The sequence below is a fragment of the Cryptomeria japonica genome, chromosome 3 (genome assembly GCF_030272615.1).
Source record: "Cryptomeria japonica chromosome 3, Sugi_1.0, whole genome shotgun sequence".
Lineage (NCBI taxonomy): Eukaryota > Viridiplantae > Streptophyta > Pinopsida > Cupressales > Cupressaceae > Cryptomeria > Cryptomeria japonica.
Window position 1 is genome coordinate 457370565 of NC_081407.1, and position 26501 is coordinate 457397065.

Here is a 26501-nt window from a genome sequence, read left to right on the forward strand (position 1 = left end):
TTATGAGTGGGGCAAGCAAGGATGCCCTCTTTCCCCTACACTCTTTGATTTATATTCTAACGAACTTTAAGAATTGTTGGATTGCAAGGTGGAAATGGTGTTCATTTGGACAAGTTTGTGATAAAGCTTATTTTATATGTAGATGAACTTATTTTGATTGCTAAATCAGCTCATGGATTGCAAAAGCACTTATATGCCCTTGAACAATTTTTTAGAGTTGTAGGGATGCAAGGCAACACTACCAAGACCAAAATCATGGTTTTCTTCAATAGGAAAAGACAACCAGCATAAATTATTTTTAAAAGGGAACACTCTTGAAGTAGTAACCAAATACAAGATAACTTTCAAAGGTTGGAAAACTTTAGCTCTCTAAAATAGATGTGTGAAGGCAAAGTTATGGGATTGAAAAAACATTCAAATTCTTTTTGAGCTTTTAGTGCTTCCAACGGTGCTCTATGGGTGTGAATTGTGGTCCAACAACGCCTCAAACTCAAAGTGGAAACAAATTGAGAAAGTTCAAAAGCCCTCGAACACAAGCAAGTTCAAAATAAAAAGCTTAATTTCTTATGAGATTATGTTGTGTGAAATGGGTATATAGATCATATTGAAGCAATTGCTATGGTGCATCTCATAAGATATTTTAAAACAATTGAACAAATAGAAGTTAGTAGATGGCCTAAGGTTGTTTTCAATGACACCATGACCAAAAAAGAAAAAAGAAAAAAGTGTGGATGAAGCAAAATAGCAAATGGATGAGTAAATGAAATATTAACTTGAACGCTTGCCCCACGAATATCAAAAAGTTAATTTGTTTTAAATAAGTTACAAAAACATATATGAGGTAAAATGCTAAGAAAAAAAGAAATACTATTTTAAAGAGTTCAACCCCACATGTGATCATCATCAAAAAAAAAAAAAAATATATATATATATATATAGCAACCAAAATTTCACTTAAAGCCAAAATTCTTATTGTTCAATTATAAAACTCGTCAATTTCAATGTGAAATGAGGTGAAAAAGATGTAAAGAAACATGGGAAAAAAAAGATATGTATTTTATTCAACACCGAGATGGTGAAATCAAAAAACACTTTATATGAAATCAATGACAGTTATTTTTAATTTACTGAAAAGATAGAAAGGCTTCCCATCTCCTTGAATTTTTTTTTTTTTAAAAAGCAAGGGGCTAAAATGCAGATGACCAAAATAACAAAGTTGAAGGTCTCATGACCTATTTGTAGCCTAGTGGATTTTAAAAGACCTATCTATCCATCATGACTGCTGCAACAATCATTCGAAGTTCGCGTCTATAATATTCATAGTTTTCTCATTAATTACCATGTTTTTACTTTTTGTTTCTTTGTTAGTTTATTCCAATAAACGGATGCAAAATTATAAATTGTTTTTTATTCATGTATTCACTATAGTCGCACCATTTTAACTTTTCGACTGTCAAGTAACTTATGTCATTACCATAATTTATTTGAATTCTAGCAAACTTTGACTTAGTAGCAAACTTCGTTTTGGATTATATCATGGTGTACGTGTTTAAAAGACTATATATTAGCCAATAAAGTTTTAAGCGTATCTTTGCCACGGTTCAAACTATGATTTGCTAACAAGCAATTTTAGCCATTAATAGGTATTCAAGGACTTGAATAGTTTTCAACATGAAGATTTTTCCATATTACGAATTCACAGCTTTGAAATCCATCTCTTCAGCCGTGGGCTGCAATTCTCCTGGGCTTCCATGCAAAAGAAGTGAAATATGTGACGACAGAAATTCCAAATATTATGCAGTTCTTATAAACACAAACCATTCAATTCAATATATGGTCAAATCAGTTTTCAACTTCGAAAAAGAAAACAATAAGATTCACCCGTCAGTTTTCAGGCCTATAAATTGTGTCAACCAAGTCAGCCAGTCATATATCCTTCCCGTAGTCTACAAGTAGAATAACTACGACAAGATCAAAGACATTAATCTAATCTAGTCCAGAAATGTCACTGTGTGCACTGTAGCCCAAAGTACTGTCATTAGAGTGGTTCTACGGACACAGACAACATTGCCAGAATGTCATACAAAGAGTGCAAATCATATCCTTCAATGCTGGACCTCAAGAAACTCAAACAAACTACCATGGTCATCCTACACATCAGGGTCATTGATAAGTTAAGCTAGCTCAAATAACCAAGTAAAAGTTTTTTTTTACACCAGAGCAATGGTGCTTTCTCCTCCTGGGGGTTTCCTGATTCCTCCAAGACAGTCTCGACCAACTGGCTTTTCATCTGCAAATATATCACTGCCACTCATCTCTTTCAGCTTAGCAACACTCAACGGCTTTTCAGCAGAAACAACAGGAGTGTCCCCTTTAAAAATATTGTTGCCAGTCAACTCTGCCACTTTCTGATCATGAACCTTTCTCAACGTCTTCCCAGCAGATTCCTGACCGAATATTATTTGACTGAAGCCCCCTGCAGGCTGTATCCAAAATCAGATGTAAGAAATAAATCCAAACACCTCAGCATGCAATCTTTCAATTATTAGAAATGATAAGCTTGACATGAGTTCATTGCTTTCTAAAGAATATTCCGATACAGCACCTTCAATTCATAAGCGTAGAGGAAGCATTCAACAAAATGCCTAGCTGCATCGTCAAATGCATATACTGAGGCTGCTGTCAAAACTCAAGTTTCTATTGAGGGATAAAAAGAGTACTTCTGTTCGGAACAAAGCACTTACATTAGAAACCTTTACAGAAGTACGGACATTGCGTGGCACTGGCTCATCAGAATCCTTGGCTTCCTTCGGGTCTTCCTTTGGTTCCAAATTACGATGTAAAGATCTTGGAGGCAACTCAGGCGGAGGGCCAAAGATATCATTGCCACTGAGCTCTTTAGATTTGGCCTGCGAACACTGTCTCCTGACATGTACATCTGCAGCCAGCTCTTGACTTCCACTAAGTTCCTTCTGCTTGGCAACTTCTGTTAAAGAAGTAGGTTTTTTGGGGGATACACTTCCATCCACCCCGAAAGATATCTGACTGACTGTACCTGCAGCTTGCTGCAGCATGCCAAAATAAAGACATTATACAAGACGGTAAAGCACAGCAAATCCAAATAAATTTAACCATAGTTAGCAGTTGGTTTTTCTGTTAGTACAGACAGAATTAGCAGGGACTGGGATGATCAGCTCTCTCAGAACTAGCTGGGATACAGATATGATCAGCTCTCTAATTTTTATTCATAATCACACCAAATGCATCTCGAGCCCTAAGATGGGGAGTGTCTCCAGTCTGAATATCCACATCATGAAGAAATAACTCGAGAAGAAATTACAAAAACATGTTCAGTGAGATCTAAATTCCTTACAGATACTCATTCCTGCTGGATGTAATCGATGAGAGACCAAAAAGTCTACTTCTGTTGTTTTAAATACTATTGATTTCTACAACAAAGTTGCCATGTAGATGGACACAAATGTCCTTACCATAACGAAAGCAAATTAAATCCTTGTGACTCAGAACCCATGTTAAATATGTCAACTAAATTATAGTTAGCTTATTAAAACAGCAATTCTAGTTAGCATTTTTTGGACATACTCTGGTGACAATTTCTTACACATTTTGTAATTAATTTTCAAGCATTGTATTTTAGTGTGCCACAGTCCCAAATTTTGGATCATGCTCCTCCATCCTTGATACACATCCCCATGTCGCCCATTCCAAAACTCCATGGGACCATGAACAAAATAGAGAGAGATGAACCAATGTAAGGTAATACACAATCATAGCAAATAATTCCATTTTTGGATTTTAAGATATCAACAACATAATGAGCATCCATGGTGAAAGTTCCAACAGTTTCCAACTCCACAGTCACAGCATGCACCAATATTAGGTGCTGACCCTCTTGCGCTAAGATTTTCATACTTGACCTAAGGCTTGAATAGCAACCCTTGACTTGCATCACCACTAAACCCTGGGACATATGTGTTCATGTTTTCTTTCTTTAAAATAACTACGAGGCCCTAAACCCTATACTAGTCCATGGTCAAATTAGAACCACACTGAAATTTATAAACTATGATTGTATGTAGTTTAAATATTATGCGAGTCCAGGTTCAATGTATAGGTTAGAGACTCCTTGCCAGGTGAACTATGACCTAAGGCTTGAATAGCAACCCCTTGACTTGCATCACCACTTAACCCTGGGGCACATATGTTCATGTTTTATTTCTTTAAAATTAATTACGAGGCCCTAACCCTATACTAGTCCATGGTCAAATTAGAACCAAACAGAAATTTATAAATTATGATTTTATGCGGTTTAAATATTATGTGAATTCGGGTCCAATGTATAGGTTAGAGACTCCTTGCCAGATGAACTAATTTTGGAAATTGAAGCATATTATTGGAAATAAGTTTCATTTTATTGCTATCCCCCATGATAAGCGGATTATGTGATAGGTTACCAACTTTGTAAAATTAGCGCTTAAAACCGATGCATCTTTCTATGTTGTAAATATTTTTGTTTTGCTTTTCCTGCAAGTTTGTCATATTGTTGCCTGTGCATATCCAGGGTCTGGTGTACATAATGAAAGTCCATCAATAAAATATAATAAAACTAGATTGCTTTATAATGGTTAGAGCTTGAATATAAGCCTGGAATAGCATTTATATAATGATAAATACGACATATGAACACCATAGAGAGAAGCCTTCTTATAATATATTAATATCATTTAGAAACTATTTTGACATAAAGCAAGATGAATCGTAATAATCTTATGTGTGGATGGACCTAATCTAATCATAATAGGGCACCATCTTTTAATTTAACTTCAAAAGGCAAATCTAAACATTTTTAAAAACATTAATCAACCTACCTTTTCACATATGCTAACCAACTTGTGATGAAAACTTCATCTGACCACCATTGTCACTCTTTCACTTTTCTCTTCTTTATTCACTCAGGACAGGGCAGATTAAAATATAGAAAGCCAAAGCTTATACAGATTGCATAAAAGTTGTTTACCATAGTGATAGAAACCATTCCTGGGTAATTGATTTGTGAGTGTAAAGTAAATAAAAAAATCTTATCTTGCACTTCTGTTGCTGATCTGCCAATGACAAAGCAAAAAGCCTGTAATATAGTAAGAAATCATCGATAAAAAGTGAAAAGGAATATATTGTCCTTTTAATTTGATAGTGGCCAACAATGAACATGTGTACCAATGGTCAACAAATTAATTTAATCTTGTAAAATAAGTACTCAATACATGAATTCTAGAATATTGATCTTATAATTGACATTTCAAGTTTTCGATGTCAATATTGCAGTAGCTTATAGCTAACTGCCATAAGTATTCAATATATATGCAAGCTCTAAAATATTGGTTTTATAATCTCAGCATTCTGCATTTTGGATTTCGACATTACAATAGTTTGTGGCCAACCACGATACCATTGCCTCAACTTGACGATAACATTGCCTCAACTTGAAAGCAAATTTCTCAAGTATGATTGTTTGGTGGTTGATTGGGAACACAAATAGCAGTTAGCAAGCAATCTGGTACCACATGTATTTTGAGCAGGCAACTTGTCCATGTTTATATTTTAGGTTTCAAATGTCAATATTACAACACAACATGGCCAGCTGTTATACTGCTGTAATACAGAATCAGTTCCTAATGTCATTATGCAATGCCAATTTTTTTATTTTAATTTCAGGTGTATGTAAATTAGAGCCATTTATGTGCCAAATCCCTTTCATTCAGTGAGTAAACAAAATAAAGGTCTTAAACAAATTTTGGATATCAATATCGCATTTGCTTGTGACCAATTGCCATACCATTGCCTCAAGTTGGGAGTAAATTTCTCATGTATTCACATTTTTGCGGTTGGTTGGGTCAATATAGCATTTGCTTGTGGCCAATTGCCTCAAGTTGGGAGTAAACTTCTCATGTATTCACATTTTTTAGGTTGGTTGGGAACCAGGAGAACAGTCACTTAGCAATAAGGCATGTGGTATTTATCATAGATGGCACACTCGCCAAAAACTCGGCGAGTGACAAAAACTCGCCGAGTTTTTGGACCTGGCGAGTAGTAATGAGTTTTTGCCAAAAACTCGCCGAGTTTTTGGCGAGTTTTTGTCAAAAACTCGGCGAGTTTTAAAGAAAAACTCGCCTGGGTTAGCATAACAGCAAAAAACGGCCAAAAATACATGCATTTTTTGTTTTTCTATATGGTTTTGGGCTGAGAAGGGGGAAACTCACTTGGAAGGGCCACCCTGAGAGCCCACTATGCCCTCAAGTAATCGCCGAGTTTTTTGGTCTGTCCATCAGGATTCATATATGGAATATAACATTTAAGTATAAGTGATACTTTAAGTTATATTCCATATATACTGTCAGGATGTTTGAGAGTGGTTTCGGACCTCCAGGAGTTATAATGCAAAATCTAGTTTTTGGAGGATTCTTCAATTTTCCAGACTTAGTCAAATTTCAGGATCCTTCGGCGATGCCCCTTGACCCCAACTTTGAGTTGAAAGTTTGAAACTATGAGTATGAATGATGAAATTTCAAATATGATGAAAGTTTGAAAGTAGTTTTAGCTAGAGCTGGGGAGAGGAAGTTGTATTTACTTTTGGTTTTACAAAAACTATTTACTATTTTGCTTCCAGCCATCAGCATTTCTCATGAGGATGCGATTTTGTAGACACTTTGCAATCAAATATATCTAGAATCAGCTTGTTTCTTTTGTGTTATCATTTATTGACTCATTGGATGCATCTTCTCATTAAATTTTGCAAAAAAAATGCATTTTTTATTAAAATTAAGCGTGTTTTTACGTTGCCGAGTTTTTCGCCGAGTTTTTCCGAGTTTTTCCCGAGTTTTCGCCGAGTTTTTTTCTCAGGGGCTTGGCGAGTCGAGCCAAGTCGCGAGTAGTTCAACTATGGTATTTATAACTGGATATATCTTGAGTAACCCTTTTTTGATATTTATATTTTTAAGTTTTGGATGTCAATATTGCAATAGTGTGCAACCAACTTGATAGCTCTTATGAAGCAATGCCAATTTTCTGATTATAATTTCAGTTGCACATAAATTAAAGCTAATTCTAAACAAAAAGCCCTTTCATTTAGCTATCAAAGCAGTTAACAAATTTAAATAATTTCTATAAAGTAGCTTTAGTGTTGATTATTCACATTTAAGTAAGCATCTTTTGTCCAAACAAATGGTAATAAAAAAGAAACATTTACCTGGTAAAGTCGTACACTCGGTCGATCTGGAGTGTAGAAGCCATTAGCAGAATTAGGCCCTTCATTAGGGGCATTAGCAGTGAAGATTCCACTCCCATTCATTTCGCGTTTCTTTGACTCAGAGCATGGCTTCCTGATATGATAAACAAGAAGGGATGTTACTCTTAACACAAACACAACCAACAAATGGAATCGGGGAAAAAAAGAATGGCAACTAGAAGACTAAGGCAAATGTAGTCTGACAATTGTACTGTCAATAATAAGTGAGCTCTAATGCCAAACTGAGTAGCTCTGATAATTCACGAGTTTCATCTAAATATTACATATGTAACCTTCACATGCTACGATTTTACTTAGATTTTTGTATAAATTGAATTCTTTGTAAGGAAAATTACAATATACAGTCTTACAGACATATGTTGGAATACTTTGTATAAATTGAATTCTTTGCAAGGAAAATTACAATATACAGTCTTACAGACATGTTGGAATACCTCCTAATTTCATAAGGTACCTTTTGACTTGAGAAATGATCAAGATCTTCCAAGTACCAATGAAAACACCTTGAGCAACAAGCTCAGAAATCACAACCATCATCTAATTGATATCTTGTAAACTGTTCCTCTTCCTATTCTTCTCATTTTCTATATTCCTCATCTTTTCATGAATCCAAACAGCAATAGATATGAGTATTATAAGGATTTTAGGATTTTATTGTTTTTTGCTGTTTTTATGTTTGTGATAAGGATGATGCCCTAAAGTCTTGCAACTTGCAGGGGGCGCCATGAGATCTAAGGGAACATCCCCAAAAGTTTCAAAACAAAGTGGGGACAGGTAGGGGGCATCCCCTCTGTTTTCTTAAGGTCCCAGGCTCCCAGCACATCAATCAAATCCAGGGAACACATCATAATAAAACGCTACACAAAATAGAAATTCATTACATATTTATTGAATGAATCACTCAGACAATCCATGTTGACATCAATAGGGCATTTTACCCACATTTTTTGGCACTGGTTGCCGCAAATGCAACTTATCATGTCAAATTAGATGCAAGCTCGGGCATCTTTCTAACCCAAATCAAGAGAATTCATTCTCTTGATCATTTTCTCAATCAATAGGATCAATTACCAGAATATTATATCCATATTTGGGTATACTACAAAAAACATTCCTTCTAATGAAGGTAAGGCACGTAAGTTTTTGCCTTTTTATCAGTCCCGTTAAAATAAGAAATCAATCAATAGATACAATCCATCAAAAGAACACCAATGAAATATATTTAGGCACTGGTCCATGTTTTGTGTAATAATGTGTTACTGCCACAATGAATATGATACATTACTATGTACTCATAGAAACAATACAATATTCTGTAACAACTAAACTGCTACCATAACAAGTTTTTCCCATTCTCCAATGAAGCTGGTTTAATTAGGCAAACTGGTGAATAAACTATAACCAGAATTCAGAATCAACATGTGCATATTCCTTCTTGCCACATACGTATATATGGCCAAGCAAACCAGCATAGAGAAGACCAAATCGACCTAGAAGAAGATCAAAGTACTTATTGACTCAAGTTAGACTACGCTAAATACACTACTAAAGATTTTGCATAAGAATAATCACTCATTGCACTTGATTTTCTGTGCAAGCTGATGATATTCTAACTTAGATCCCATGTGCAATATATAATCCTCATTCAATTCATAACGCAAGTATATGAATCATTTAGCATTCAAGCATTCGCTCACAAAATAAGAGTGAAAAAAAAAATAAAGGAATACACCTAAATTTGCTCGCTATATGAATCAAAACACCACATTTGACTCACCGCATCTGTGGAAGCAAATTAGGATTTCTTCAGACAGATGTTATATTACAAGATATATATATATATATATATATAATGATCATACAAAAACTTGTTGGCTAAACTTCGAATTATCAAGTAATGTCAAGGAGTAGCATTATTGACTTTTAAAAGAACGAAAATAGATCTTAAGTCTGTGTTACATTTAAAATGTTCTTAATCAACTGACTTTGAAACCATTTATTACCATCATCTGTCAACTAACATATAAGTGCCAACCACTACTTATTACCATTATATATACTCTAAACCCCTCCCTTAACAGTCATGCATGGCACAAACTACAACATAAAGCAATCTCTAAAGTTGACAGAAATTGTCTGTATGGTTTCTGTATGGTTTCTGTATGGTTTCGTGAAAATATCAGTTGTCTGCTCTTGAGCCCTATCATTTTAGCTCACTTTACTGTCACAGTGAACAAATATTGTTCTGATTCAAATCACTAACAAATCAGCAACTTTTCCAACCAAAATTATTCACCTTATACAATGACAAATGCTAGATGCTTTGCTTCAATGGAGAAAAAAAGGGTACTGTTTTTTGTTTCTTAACAGCCCATGAAATAACTTATTATCCTTGACCAAAAGCATATCCTATAATACATTTCCTATATCATCTGGTGGACCTTCTCAATCAACATCAGCAATCATAAGCATCACAGTGAACATGGTAGCTCTCAGGCTAAATCAATTAAGTTACATAGCAGAACAGATGCAGTAATCAGTCATCCGATTAAAGAGCTTATCCCTGCCAAAGAAAATTTAGGGCTTAGCCAGTGGAGATTGTCAAACCAAATGCACATGCAGATCAAGAATTAAGCTCCAAGAAAAAGATGAAGTACATACTCTGACATACAAAACAAAAGCTGGAAAAAATCTAAAGAACCTTTACAAACATTTAAGAATTAAAGGTATTACAGCTGACAAATCATTACCAGATTAACAATGAAAAAAAAGGTCACTCGACATCAGATTGTTCAATGAAGATTGAGGAAATAGAAAAATCAGGTCAATTCAATGGCTGACGATTTGAGTTCAATGAGCATGCTGCCAATTATTTTGAGTGATTTCACACCAATCTTAAAAGTTATTTGTGACTAGTGGTGGTGTGTTGAACAAAATCATAGGTCTCAAGTTTGATTATTTCTATTGGATGATTCTTAAAAAATAAAAAGGAATGAGTTAAGATTGGAGAATGAAACTTCAAAACAAACAATTGCCTTGAATAGGATAGGGTATATCAATCCCACAAGAAAAAGAGATAGATAGATTCAAGAAGGATGTAATAGCCTGTGTCAAAACTGCATAACTTGAATGCAGTTATGGCTACTGTGTTGGTATACACGGAAGAATGAGAGGATGCTTGATCATCTAGGGAGGAGATGGCAGCCTAATATTATTGACGAGCATCTAATAATAGATGGCAGTTACATATGAGCAGAAGCAAATACATAAGTGTAATCAGTTACACTACTATTGTCATAAATGAAAATAATACTAATTATCATAATAACCCTCCATGACTAAACCAAAAACAACACCAGGCTTGTCCTGAAACTTGAGGGAATGAACAGACCCAGGTGGCCCAGTCATTAAACTAGCAGCCTGCTCCTGAAAAGTGTAGAAATAGGGAGCATATCTCCATACTTCACTAACTGCCAAATATAATTTTGATGAATAGATGTGTTAGGTGTGAACATGATACACAAGATTCTTCCCAACTTCAAAACACCCTCAATATCACAGAAAAGTGGAATTGGAGAATGGTGAGGAATCTAAAAATCTGCCAAAGTTCTACATAGCCAAATTGCTTCACAACCAACACTCACAGCTGCCTTGTACTTAGATTTAGTGGAAGATGGCTATTTTTTGCTGAAGCTTACTTTGTCATCAAATTACTCCTGATCCTAAAGAGAAGGTCTACATCATAGACGACCATTGAGTATCAAGATCTTGCCCAATCAGAGTTTGTATATCCAATCAAAACAAAATCTACTATCCTTTGAAAGAGTTTACCAAAGTAGAGTACCTTTCAAATACCACAAAACTTGGTTTGCACCTACCCAATGACAAAGCTTTGGTTTCGACAAAAAACTGAGAGATCTGATCTCATGGTTGTAAGTTGTATCCAGTTGCACACCATCTATGGAATGATTCGTTGATTAGGGAGAAATCATTGGATGCTGATAACTTCAACCGAAACTCCATTGGTATAGAAGATGAGTTACAATCTCTCATCCCAAAACATTCCAAAAGACTTGTGACATTTGAATTGAATCATGAAGATGCAATGATCAAATTGTCAAAACACAATTCCTAGGCAATATTGTAGGAGGCCTAGATCTAACATGTCAAAATCTGCACACAAATCTGATTTCACTTGCTAAATTTCAGTGTTTGTGCTTCTGATGATGGGTAGATCATCAACCTATACAACAATAATTACAATATCATCATCATTGTTTTCAACATAAATGTTTGGATCAAAAAAAGCTTCTTCTAAATCCAAAATCTTTTAGATATCGATTTTGAAATACCATGCTCAAGGAGCCTGCTTAAGCCAATACAAAGACTTAATCAACCTGCAAACTAGATGTTCACAACCAAGAACCTTAAAATGCCCTTAGGCTATACCATATGGACCTTATCCATATCTCCATTCTAGAAGATACTTTTAACATCCATTTTATACACCTTCCAACTAAATTGAGCAACTATGGATAGAAGCCACCAAAATGTTGCCACAATAGAAGCAAAAGTTTCTTCATTCTTCATTCTTCATAATCTATCCCCACTTTCGCAAAAATCCCTTAGCAACAAGACATGTCTTATACTTGTCCAAGGAACCATTAGCTTTGAACCTTACCTTATAAACCCATCTGCACATAATAGACTTTTCCCTTGAGACAGCTCTACCAACTCCCCAGCATGATTTTCAACAATGCATCATACTCAACATTCATTGTTCTTTGGTTCAATATTAAAGTAGAATAATTAGGAATAAGCATCATGTGGGTCATCATGAACATCAGCATCAACATCATCATTGACATGTGATAATGCAAATAGATTAGTAGAACCACATGCAACCCCTTGCCACTTGCACTAGAGGAATGTTGGATATCTGACTGCATAGAAAGTAAAGATCATGTGGCAGCTGAAAAATCCAAATCAGTTTGCTCTTGATCTACATCCACAACTTTGTGTCCCCTTCCCTGTACTCATTTTGTCTGTAAGTAAGAAGGCACAAGCTGAAATGCACACAAAGTAGCTCTTTTGCTTTACTTGCTTCCAAACGATTGCATTTCACTGAGTGGATAAAGGAGTATGTACTCAAATACAACTCAAATGAAAAGAAACCTACTAAAACAAAGTAAGAGAGTTAAAATTATAAAATTGTAAACAAAACTTTATATTTGAAGTTAATAATTATTACTTTTAAAATATTAAGCAATAAAAAATTAATCACTTGTGATAAAAGTTTAATTATCACAGTTTAATCACAAGAGTTCAAAGGTGTGGTGATGTATGGCCATTGAGGTGCATTCCTATACTTATCATGGAGAGAGGAAACACTTTGACCATTGGAGGCTACAAAATCAAAACTCATTTGTAACTAAATCTTCCATTTCAAGATTGAGGAAGAGTTTTGTAAGTGCTTTCCTATACCCTTCACTGACTTTTGCATCTCTATATGGTGGCACCCTTGATGGCATAGCAAGAATTTCATCATTATAAAATTTGGGAGTCGATGCAAATGCAAGAAGATGTATTGGGGTGGTCATTTTGTTCCACCAGTCGACACAAATTGTCTATTCCTCTTTAACAAGAGTTTCTTCAAGATCTTAATCTTTTTCATTGCTGATGGATCTCATCTTCTCAATCATTGAATCAACCATTACATACCTCTCTCAAACATGGCTTATCCATGTCAAAAAAATAGATCATACTCAAGATAGGCTCAATGAAACTAAGAAGATATTCCACTGATTTCTACCAAATGTCATCTACGATCATCTACTTCACATTTGTTGACCTTTCAGTATTGGATTGCCTCCATAGGGAACAACTTTGACTAATAACAATGCTAGAAAATAAAAACTTTCACGTTTCTCATTTTTTTTACTATAACTAAAAGAAAAACATTTGCATTTCTCATTTTTAATTTTTTAACCGAAACTCTATTAAAAAAATCGCGTTCACGTTTTCATTTTTAAACTTTAACTTTAAAAATAAAAATAAAAAAATGACAAACTATACAATCGATTATGTTCTAAAATCTAAAATTTAAGATTTTTTATTTTTAATTTTTAAGCTTTGCTTTGAAAGTGGAAAAAAATAAATCATGCGGCCCTACCTGAGAAACCAGGAATGCCCTGCTACCCATGTTCTATTTTTCACGTCCTCTTTTTGCGTCCTCACATGGACAAATGGTGTTTATCAACATGGAAATCACATTTTTTGCAATCCGTCGTAGCATACCAAAAACGGGAAAAACGAAAACAAAAACAATTATATGGGTTAGGATTTTCCTTTACAGAGTTCGAAAAGTGAAAAAAAAAAATTCAAAATTTGCACCAGCAATTGGAATCGCATCGGATTTGCCTCAGAATCGCCATATCAACAATGGAAGCGTCGAGATTCAGCCAAAAAATTCAGAAACGTTTCAAACCCAAAGAAAAATTGAACCCTATTTGATTCCACAAGGATTCAAGACGTACCCAATTCTGGGACACACGATACCCAAAATTGGCGAGTAAAATAGGTGTATTCGGTAACTTGGATATAAACAAATTATCCTAATATAATGTTTATTCAACATCGAAACAAATTAAATAAAAGAAAGAACATTAATTATATGATAGCATAAAATTTATCCTCCTGGCCATAGAATTGTAGGGCGCCACAAATACACAGCATTTCTGAACTGATTGGGGACAATCATGAAAATTATTGATCCATGATTTGTCTAAATATTAGGGTGCAGTGCACAGCTGATGATGGTATATTCTAAAACCAACCATTAAGAATGCATGCAGTTTCATTGGTGGATACTTTTAAGCCCAGATTTGGCAATTAAGAATTTCAAATAAGTTATCCCATAAAAATTGTGCATAACATTTGCAACAATCAGAAATTCATAATCAGCGCACAGAATGTGTGCAGCTTTAGAAGAATGGTCATATTCATTGTAATAAAAATAAAAATCAGAGCAATTATTCAACGAACATGCAAATTGTAGTATGCCTAAACAGAATGGTCATATTCATAAGCCTGTGCCAAAACTGCATATGTTTTTAGTGCAGCCTAGCTATTACATCGTGTACTGAATATTAGTCATATGATAGCATAAGAACAATTACATAACCTCAATTTAGTGCAACCATTATGAAAAATGCATGACATTCTTAACCAATTGTGGACAGATATACAAATTATTGGTCCAGAACTGTATAAACAATTAGAGACAATTTACAGCTGATGATGGTTTATTCTACAAGATCAATCGTTAAGAGTATGTGTAGTTGTACGTAGATACTTTTAAGGCCTAATTTGGCAATTAAGATAATGTCAAATAAATTATACAGTAGTAACTTAAAAGCATAAAACATTTGCAGCAGTCAGAAATTGACAATCAGCCCCAGAATGGCCCTATTCATTGTGATAAAAATCAGTCCAATTATTTAACAAAGATTCAATTTGTACTATGCCTTGATATATATATATATCAAAATCAAGAATAATAGACCAAATATACATATTAACATTTATAAATCTTATACAATAATAATAAAGTTTCTATATAATACTCTAATATAATAATAATAATAAAATTACAACCAAAGTTAATGTTAATATATATTATAACTTTTAAAATTAATTAATACATATTGCTATTAACATTTTTATTATTAATAGTTACTACTATATTAATAACTTATTTAAATTTTTAATTTATTTAAAACAACTATTCTTTAAAGTTTAAACATATCCGACGAAATTCCAAACCTGTAGTCTCCCTATTTAAACCATAAATGATATATACCGATGCCGTGATATTTCCTGACCCACATTACAGCACTTAGCAATTAGACGTTAGGATATGCCTACGTTACATTTGCTGCAAACACGATTTTATTCTAAATCACCAGGAAATATTTTATTTACAGTCAATAAAATATTTTACAGTAATTCGCAATTTTATTGTTGACTATTTAATATTTGTTATTTGTTAATGCAAGAGTAGCGAATGTTGCCGAAAGATTGTAATTTTTCTGAAATGGGACCGAAAAGTGAATTTTTCACCTAAAAGCTCGCTGCAGAACTCATGCCAATAGATATTTTTGCTTAAATTTCACATTTTTTAAAAGACGCCACCATATTTCTGGACCGATGGGCGGACAAATGCTAGCAAAAAAAAGAGATTTTCAAATATTTTGAATGATTCTCAGAGGAAGAGTGGCGGATCCATTGCAGCAGCAGCGGAAAGCATCACGAAATTTGTGACAGGTTCGCTAGGTTTGCCCCGACGAACCCACAGTACTTTTCCAGAACCCTAGACAGACTTCCCTGCAAATCGAACCCGAATCCATATCCGGGCTGGATCGAACCAAAACCTACAAGTCCAGGGACCGAACCAGTAATATAGATAAGCACTAGAAAGAATATTAACGACACCCTTGATTACCTAGGTCGCAACCTCAATCCAGGAAAGTTGGTGGGACGGTAACAAAGAAAGTAATGAATCAAAAAATAGCGGAAGAGGGAGAGAAGCCAAATCAAAGAGATCTTATTAAAGAGATCAGATTATAGATTTAAGAAGACAACAAATTGAAGATTCAAAATCATCAAATAGTGAAAGGTGACAAGTTTTCCAAATTGTAGAACCACAATCAATCAGTTGCTGAAGAAATTAGAAAGGTAAAATATAGATAATGGCATTGTTAGACAAACTACTACAAATGAAAAGTAGATATCGGGTTATGCATCCCCAACATAAGAGTTAAATAAGGCTCCCCTGCTGGAAAATCATCAGAAAAAGGATCGAAGAGGGAACACAACCACCAGAGACTTTATTTTATTACTAAATCCAAACTGCCTCTTTAAAGTTAGTGGCATTATTGGGAATGCAAAGGAATTCTCATCTTCCAATTCGGCAGCACTAAACAGAGTGTGGACTACTTGGGAGACTGTGTCTATATTCCCCAATGGAAATGTGAGAGGCCACGGAAGCTTGGAATCTTGCAGGATGCCTTAACTGGCCATTTCATTCTACAAGCAGTCAGCTTGCCAAGGTTTGCTAATAACAGTGAGATTGGTCTCTTGCCAAGGGATCTGTGGAATTGTAAGCAGCAGCAATGGTACACTTTACATGACTCAAATTTAACTCAAACGTTGAATCGTGTGAGCAAACGAGCCCGTGAACACCGTTGCAGACTGACCCCTTAAGTTGTTTTTTTCTCAAATTTAACTACAAGGATTGAGCCTCCTTAGAGAGATTGGTAACATGAAAAGATGGGAAATCCTTCGACCACATGATGAAAGATCCATTTGATTTTGTGAAACAAAATGCCAATCTTGCCCTGAGTTGGACAATATCTCAGTCGAGCAAACCTGAAGTGCGCTCAGAAAGATAGCAATAATCTATTTCAAAGGTAAGGTGATCTATTTCAAAAGTAAGGTCTTCTTTCAAGCACATTAAATGCTAGATTGGTTATCGCTCGACTAAGGATTAGAAATTAAGGCAGCCCATTGCTTTACATTGCTTGTACATCATGTGCCATGGGTGAAAGTTGAAATGGCAGACGATGTCTTCTGGAAATGCCCCTTGCCAAGACCACCTGGCAATGATTTCAATATTGAATTATATTATTTATTCACTGCCCCCTGGTAAATTTCACTCTTTAGAAGCACTTGGCTGATGGGCTGGTATTTAATTGCCATCGAACTGAACCCTGTTGACTGTTATTGCGTTCCTATAGAAATCTAGTTTTAAGGCTTCCTTGCATGAGGAGTTATCACCTCTAAACTTAGATGAATTGAAGCTTTTGAAGCAAGAGTTGGCTTAACTGGTCAAAGTTAAACACAGGTGCTTATTGATATTAGCTTTGTTAGATTTCTTGGGAAGGAAATTCAGTTGCATCCCTGTTATTAGGCTCATGTAACTTTTTATTCCTTTAGGTGTATAAGATGCATCTATTCAAAAAATAATAATCAGATATTAAGGTTGCAAATTCACAATCAAACTCCTAATGGAAGAGTATAAAAACTTAAGGGATGATAGAAAGAAATGTTAACAAGATGCAGAATCATAGACTTTCAGATTATCAAGAAGGATTGAAGATGTCGGTCAAAAGAATGTCGAATAAGTGCTAAACTCAAATGCCATATAAAGAAGATTCATCAAGAATACAAGATGAAAAAATATAAACATTACACGAGGCCAAAACCTCAACTCCCGAAAGTTGAAGCGAAAGCTCTTATTTAACTCGCCACAAAGGAAGAATCCCACTAAGTAATAGATGGCAGGGCAAGAAAACAAAGCTAGAGTTTAAGAAGGAATTAGAACAAAAGTCAAAACAAAGTAAACACCATAAAGTCAACAAAATAAGTCAATGGGACATTTATAAACACCATCACAACTTTGAAAGTCAATAATCATAATTTGGAACCCAAGAAATTCTGGGAGACAACATCTAAATCTTGGGAAGTTAGGTGTATTGTAAACAGAAGCTAACCGTAATAACAATTGCAGTGTAAAATATAACTACAGAATGAAACGGCAAATGACTTTAGAACATAACATTCCACAAGAATCCAGATCAGGTTATGTTTATGACCCATATTCATTATATTGACTATGTCCAAGATAAGGTTGAATAGAGTGAGGTCAAAAGATAAACAATGAGGCTTCAAAAGTGAGTCCAAATAAAATCAAGAGACATAATAAAGGGTTGAAATTAGGTACCGTATATATCCAACTCACGGGTGTATACACCAACTGCTGAGGCCAGGTGCAAGTCCTGCTTGAATTTGATGGAAGAGATACCTTTTGTCATGGCAACAAAGACAGATAAAATAACTGTGTACTTGATTAGAGTACATAATGTTGCCTTGCTATACATGTTCGCAATTTGAGATACCATGGGACCCTTGTACTTCTTGGTCATGATGTGCCTAAAGGGTTAAAAGTGAGCCCCCTAAACAAAAGAGTGGGTTGATATATGAAAGACCATACTGTATATTGATAACTCTACTCAGGTGGGGTGATTACTTTCAGATATGATGTAGAACTAGTTGTACAAAACCTCATCTTTACTGCGATCCACCATAAGAGATGTATAGATGTGTGAAAGTCTAAAAGGATCAGTGAATCTTTGTGGAAGATGAGATAGTTGATCTTCCATGTCTGACTTTTCATCTTTTGGTAGTCGCAAATACTGCAATAAGAAGTAATGATCATCCTACTTGGGAATTAAGATGCATGGGTAGTGAGAGGTGTTGGCAATAATTAGATTCTCTTCAATGTTGATAGTGATACCAACTGGAACGTATATCTCAGTAGGGCTATAGTTTTGAGTTTTTAACTTTTTCCATTTACCTAAACAAGTAAATTGTTTGTAGAAATTCAATCTTATCAAAAAGGAAAGGAAAAATTGTTCAAATGCAATTGGAGTTTTTTATTTGTACAGTCTAGACTCCGATTTTCTGTTTTTTTGTTTGAACAGCGCATAAGTTTAGAGCAGATATGGTAAGTTATATTTGGGATGACAACATTTTTCCTTTCACGCTTCAATCCTTACCTCTAGAGAAAACTTCGGAATATAATGTTTCACGTGGAATTTTGACACAAGACTTAGAAATTCAAATTAGAATATTGCCTGCAACAATTAGCCAATAATGTCTGGAATCTGTAGTTGCAATATGCCATGATCTGGAACCTGTCAAGCTAAATTCTAAACTTCGGTCAAATAACCTTAAAAAAGCCATATCCATAAAGACATATTTCAAATTATTTACATATTCGTGTCTAATTGCAATCATTTTGAAAGCTTAAGACTTTCTAATTGTGCTTTAAGGTCATAGTTTTCAAATTATCTGCCCTTCCTATAAAAATAGCTTCCTCTGTATGTTCTTGATTTAAAAATGTCTCCGCAGTTTTTAATGCCTACTGCTAAATGAAAAGAAAGATTTTCTGAACACAAACATATGAAAAAAAAAATTAACCGGATTATGAATTAAGTTTTAACAACTACAAGATTTAACTTAAACTTAAAAACACCAATAATGTCTTAACCACAATCCTAAAAATTTTGGCTTGAAAGAGGTATCTGGAGTACCAACAGTACGCAGAACAAAGCCTGTTCATCCTAGGGATTATGGTGTAATGGGACACACTTGAAGGATGTGTTCTAGGTTCAACTCTGGCTTGCTGCAATAAGACAGTCTTTGACCCAGCAAACATGCAGTGAGGGTATGCTGTATCAAACACTGAGTACAATAATGTGCAGTCCTGATTTTAACAGAACATTGTGGCCCTAGAATTTTTCCCACCTTGCAATAAGGAAAGCTCTAACACCTTGCCTACAATTTATCAAGAAAAGCAAATAAGAGCAAAATCTGGTAAAGAATTCTAGGAATGTTACATCATGGACATATGGTATAACAATGAAAAACTATTGTAGAAATTAGCTAACACATAAAACAGCTTAATAAAAAGGGTTGAAGGGTTGGGGCTTTGAGCTATTATTGAAGATCCAATGCTTAACTTGATTAAAAGAGGGCCCACCACCTAGTTTTGTGTGAAAAATAGCAGTGACACTTCAAGGAATAATATTAATGATATCAATTTGGCTAGTGGTTTTATTTACTTATTTTATTTTATTGTGGATGCTTTATTTATTTTTGCCTTTTCCCTCCTCCCTAGGTAAACCCCTCCCCTTTGGCATCTTAGTTCTTTGGATGCTTTATTTATGTTTGCCTTTTCCCTCCTCCTTAGGTAAACCCTTCCCTCATCTTACAACTCCTTGAGCTCTCTGGCATCCTGATGATGGATCAGAGAATGTAATTCCAAACATTGATGGTTAAAAACTCTTAACACAATCAAATCCAGAAACTGCATATTTATCTTAGTTCTATCTAATGAGTTGTTTCCACAATCCTATCATATATCTTTTACACCCTTATCCAAAACATTGATGGCTAAAAAAATTCTTTAGAAAAGTCTATAATATCAACTTTGAAAATTTCTTTCATCTTTTGTGGCAGAAAGGGGGCATTGTACAGAAAAGAGCTCAACCCCTGAATATAAGAGCTCTTAACTCATTTCTACTACTCTAGTAGTATAGGACTCGGCAGTCAGTTGAGCAAATTCTTTGCACCCACCCAGAGAATGTGCAGATAAGTTCCATATAGTTGGAGTGGACACAAACCGCTCATTGAAGCGCACACCTATATTTTGAAGGGTGTAGCAGTCCACTATTCCTACAAAGAACAATATCGGTAAGGTCCAAAAGCTCTACAGCAGAGTAGCAAAGGTGATCCTGAGTTCTGATTCTACCTTTCCAATTTTCAACAGTTACAACTTACAGATATTAGCGTTTGACACAGCAGAAAACTAGCTGCTTAACCTGAGGGCTACTCAAGGAAACCTAAAATGTTTGCAATCCACATACCTAAATTTATTTAGTTTAGATGTTGAAGTCCAAGAACAACCAACCAACCAAACTAAGAAAAATAAATTTTGATTAGTCATCAAGGGGAATGCCTAGCACATCTCTAAAAAGGCCATACATAACAGCAATAGAACAAGAAGATAAGCCAGTAAAAAAATCAGGTACGACGGCTGGGGGAAAGCGCCCCAGTGTGGTCATTGCGAATGCTTTAGGGGATGCTAATGCTGCTAAGAAGATGCAGTCTTCTGAGCTTAGGCCTTTTCCAGTTTCAAATCCCATTTCCATTACGCTGGATGAGGAGATTGAGATGGAGATAGATCACAACTCTTCTATTTTCTCCAAGCATACTTTGATTTGTCGATTCAAAGGCATTTGGCCCAATCTCCCGGAGCTACATGACTGGACCTTGCAACATTGGGAACCTCTTCTGGCAGGTACTGTGCTCATTTATCCTATGGCAAAAGGTTTTTTCATTGCTAAATTTGAAGATATTGAGGATAGAAACAAAATTTTATGTGATCACCTCTTTTGTTGGAAGGATAGATTTATGCTTATGGTTAGGCCATGGCAATCTAATTTCAACCCTTCTTTTGATTCTTTCAATATTATTCCGATTTGGGTTCGGTCACCCTATCTCCCTCTTCACCTTTGGGTTGACTCTCTTCTTGTAGAAGTTGGTAATGCTCTTGGGGTTTTTTTGATGGTGGATAATGAATCGTCGGATATTCTTCACTCCACTTATGCCCGCATTTTGGTTGATATGGATGTGTCTAAGGGGTTTCCTGGGGTTTTTTTGGGTTCGGTCACCCTATCTCCCTCTTCACCTTTGGGTTGACTCTCTTCTTGTAGAAGTTGGTAATGCTCTTGGGGTTTTTTTGATGGTGGATAATGAATCGTCGGATATTCTTCACTCCACTTATGCCCGCATTTTGGTTGATATGGATGTGTCTAAGGGGTTTCCTGCAGATATCTCAATCAAATCTTCCAAAGGCTCTTGGATTCAATCCTTGGATTATGAAGGTATTCCCTTCAGAAGTAGACAATGTTTTAAAACAGGACATGTGGCTGCTCAGTGTGGAATTCAAAAAAAAGAAATCTCGGGCTTCATGTTGGAAAGATGCTTCTACCCATCATTATACGGTTGTTAAGAAATCTGGCTCCCCTCGAAGTTTCTCCCAAGTGGTTGCGCAGGACCCTCTCTGCTCCGTGACTTCTTCTCAATCGGCTTTGATTTCTAATGGTGGGGTTGCTACGACTATTGTGCCTTAGTGTGCGGCCCCCTCTCAGGCAGATTTGCCTCCTATTGGTGTGGCTGTTGAGGCTGGTTCGCTTCCTCCTGCCCTTCCTGTTGTTTCTTCGATGGCATTGGGGAATACTTTTGGCACTGCTGCTGTTTGTTTCCCTGCTGCCTCTGATTTGGTGGGTGGCGTTGGCCTACCTTCTCATGTTGGGGCCCTTTCTGTGATGAGTTCTCTTGATTGGCAGGAGGCTGCTGCTAAGGTTGAAGAGGGTTGGATTACTGTAAAAAGAAAAAAATCCAAGACATCTGGGCCTTCTTTTGACATGACTCTTCGTTCCCACAAAGGATGAAACTAAAAACAAATCTTGATTTTTCTTTTTGGTGGGTTTTTGGCTGGAGTTTCTCTGGTCTTCTTTTGACATGACTCTTCGTTCCCACAAGGATGAAACTAAAAACAAATCTTGATTTTTCTTTTTGGTGGGTTTTTGGCTGGAGTTTCTCTGGTCTTCTTTTGACATGACTCTTCGTTCCCACAAGGATGAAACTAAAAACAAATCTTGATTTTTCTTTTTGGTGGGTTTTTGGCTGGAGTTTCTCTGGTCTTCGCAGCTTTTCTTTCAAGTTGTGGGAGCCTGTTGGTAAAACCCATTTTGTCGACTTGGTCCCGTTTTTTCTTTTGCTGGGCTTTAAGGTTTTATCTTTAATTTTCGCCTTGGCTGAATTTTCTGGTCTTTCTCTAGTTTTGGTTCAAGTTGTGGGAGCCTACTGTTAAAACCCATGTCTTTGTTTTTGAGAACTCTTTCCTTGGTTCGCTTTGTCTCTACCCCATCGGCATTACGTTGTATTTGTCTTATATGGGGCTGTTTTGTTGTTGTGATCGATTTGGGCTTAATGTCTTGTTAAGTCTAAACAGATCTTCTTTTGTAAAGGGTTTTGGGTCCCTTCAAAACCTGTTTTTGCCTTAATCCAAAACAAAATCATAAATGAAAAAACCATGAAATCCCAAGCTGCAAAGCATTGAAATAAAAATGCTATGTCCAGAAACTGATCTCAGACATTTGATATTGAGAAGAGGTTAATTACGGACTCATCTTGATATTTGTTCGGTAGCAACAACATAAACATCTTCAGAATGATCTTAAGCTTGTTGTTTGGTTACAAAATCTTTTGATTAGGAAGTAGTTTATTGGGTTTGTATTAATATTTGTTCAAGACTAGCAAGATAAACGTCATCTGACCGTTCTCCAACCTGTTGTTTGATTAAATTTTTTTTCGCTATTTGGGGCCACACTCCACTTTAAGTGTAAGTAACATAAAATTAACAAATTATAGTATAGCAGCCAATCCAACGTGACCGTACTTTTTAGTTTGAACCGTACCCAGCATGATTTTCCTAATATACATTTAACATTACCCCATCCTAATCTTAACAAACGGAGAATATATAAACCTATGTTTCAATGTTTCTGCTGCCTGATGAACGTTTTTGTCAAAATCTGGTATCACAGAGTACTTTAAAGTTTAAACTAAGGAGTTTCAGCAGCGCACCTATAAATCAAAAATTTCAGTTATACTTGAGGAATGCGGATCACTTTAACGTGAGTGAATGCAACCATCAATATATCTTGAGAACATAAGAGGAAGATGCTAGGTGCATTGTACAACTCAGATGATTCCGCTAAAAATGTAGATCCACACTAAAAGGAAATGCTCGGGTCTTCAGTTGGATAATAGAGAGTTTTTCTTTTTGTTTATCATAGCCTCTCTCAAGCCAAGATTTCTATTTTGTCTAACAGAGAACATAACTATAATAACTTGTCTTAATCAGGAAACGTGAGCACAAAAGGCCATCACTTTTTTAAGACATTACACAACTCCAGCTCATTTTACTCATAAATGTAATCCACACCCCCTGGACAAAGCGTACAAAGTCTGCAAAGACGAACATTACACATCCTCGGGAGATCCATTTTGGCAAGATCATTCCTATAGCTGATTTTGGTAGGAACTTCTTCTAAATTTGCTAATCTGGCGTGATGAAAAGGTCAATGGCATCTCCAACTATTGCCCAGAGACAAGTGTACGGCATACAATTTACGCCACCTGGACAAAGTATGCAACGTCAACTGCGTAGAACATGAGACACCGTCAAAAGATCCATTTTGGTTATGATCATTCTTACAACTAATTTTGGTAAAGCAATTATCCTGGTTTTGCTAGTCCGGCCCGATCAAAATGTCTTCGGCATTTTAAAAAAAATATCTGCGGCATTTCCAACCAATACCAAGAGAAAAGTGTATACCATACAATTAATGCCAGCTGGACAAAGTGTACAAGATCTGCCAAGCAGAGCATTACACTTGAAGCGAGATCCATCTTAGTAAGATCATCCCTACTACTGATTCTTCTGGTTATGCTAATCTGGTCTGATCAAAAGGTCTACGCAACAAATGGCGGGAAACAAATGTACGCGATAAAATCCATCCCAACGAGGCAAACCATACAAGGTCTTGCAAGCAGATACATGACACATTGACGCAAGATCGCTTTCGGTGAGAACAATCGGACTACTGATTCTGGTGAGAAATTCTCCTAGACCAGCTAATCTGACCTCTTTGTGCCACACATTTACCAAAAAAAAAAAAAAAAGTCAAAAAGAGACTAAAGCTCTTACCTTTTCAACAAGGCCTGGGCTTCCTCAGGGGTGATTTGCTCGCCGAAAGAAATCGTGCTGGTTCCCCCCGCAGGCTGCACATAACCTCAAAGAAAATTAACAGAAAAGCTCTGACGGCAATGCACAGCTCCATTAGAGGCAAACAATCTTACCTGGTGCATCCTAATAGTAGGGCGACCAACGGGAGAGGCGCCAAAGGCTGGATCGGAGTCTGCATTTGCAGTGGCTCTCGCCGGGGTTCGAACCTGCGCATTTTCCGGCGGCTCCTCGGACCAGCTGAAGAGATCAAATGTAGAAGGTCCACCTGGAGGCGTGTGAGTCCTCCTGCTGCCATTGTTTTCCACAGACATATCGATTTCTTCTCCTGTAAAACCCAGCCTCAACATTCATTCAGTCATCAACAACAACAACAACAACAAAGCTCCTCACAGCACACTCCCTCTCCTGATTTTAAAGCTGCGGGGCTGCTGACGTGTCATTCTGGGCGTGACGTGTATCGACCAGGCTGTCTCTACAACTGTCTCATAATGGCTTATCAGGTGGTCGGGAAAGACGGGTGTGGGTCCCACGCCTGCATTTTTCCCGCCGGCAAAATATTTAAGTCGTGTTTTTAATTTCCTCCCGCCTTGCCGGGAACGCCACGTAGCTCCTCGTTGATTATTTTTAATCGTTAATTTGAAAAGCCCAGGTGGGGCCCGCCAGCCTTACGATCTAAGTAAGGAGGATTTGGAATAAAATATTTGTGGGGGAGTGATAAAGTGGATGTGAAGCAAAAGAGAACAGCTCGTGCGTTGGGAGATATAGGACTTGGTAACTTTTTTCTGTTGGGTCGGAACAAATTCGTTGTACAGACCATAGTGTGCGATAGAGATTTTTATGGACAAATTAGCAAAAATTAGAAGAAAGCCAAGGGAGAGATACTGTCGGAGAGAAAATGAAGGGATACCTTTATGTAGTTTTAAAATATTTGATTGGATCTTACATCAAACAAAGTCAGTTTAACAAATATAACTTCAAGCTTTGTCGCCTAACCATTTTTATATGGATGGCTTGGTTGACCTAAGTTCCCACATCCAGATTTGGAGAGGAGTGTGTATGACAATACTTTCGCATTTTTATCTTCTAGAAGTAGTGTTTATATTTTTATGAGGTGTAATGAGTATGTTAATGAGGTGTAATGAGTGCATTGATGAAGAAATTAGGATGCTATCTTGATTAGGGAGGATTTATGTGCAAAAGTTTTTAATTTTGAAATGGTCAAATTAGTAGAAAAAAGAGTGAAGTGTAAATGTGTTCACGATGAGGAAGGCATGAAAGATGTCTAGTATTGAAGTGGTTTGAAATCAATTATATCATTGTAAAAGTAGGTGTTTATAGCTTCATAATGAAATTTTTGAATTAACTAAAAAAAGATTTAGTTTTCAATTATGTTGTGTAAGGTCACAAGTTATATTGTTTCAAATGGGTATTCAAGATGTTTGTGTAGAAAAGATTAAGTGCAATAAGAGAAAACCGAAGTGAGATGGACGTGTTGTAGAGTGGTGAAGTGAATGTCAATCTTTGTTTTTTGAAGTATGGTAATTCTAGCAATAAACAATTCTAGAACTAGTTGATTTGTAGGCAAAATCAAACATATATTACTAAGAACCATACATATATATGTAATAAAAAATATCAAAAATACTTGTATAAATCACACATGCACACATGCAATTTGAAACATGTGTATTTGCTTTTAGCTTGGAGTGCTTGATAAGAATCGATTACTAAATC

The 26501-nt window shown here is 35.9% G+C and overlaps 1 protein-coding gene across 1 annotated transcript; it reads right to left on the reverse strand.

Moving 5' to 3' along the window:
* Positions 1-1793: 1793 nt before the first annotated feature.
* On the reverse strand, positions 1794-25215 carry LOC131062426 (uncharacterized). The gene is made up of 5 exons (XM_057996087.2): positions 24881-25215; positions 24729-24802; positions 7265-7397; positions 2745-3065; positions 1794-2483 (listed from the first exon to the last, which is right to left on the reverse strand). Exons 1-5 carry the CDS (start codon positions 25112-25114, stop codon positions 2211-2213), a joined length of 1035 nt encoding a protein of 344 aa, XP_057852070.1. The 5' UTR covers positions 25115-25215; the 3' UTR covers positions 1794-2210.
* Between the last annotated feature and the right edge of the window lie 1286 nt (positions 25216-26501).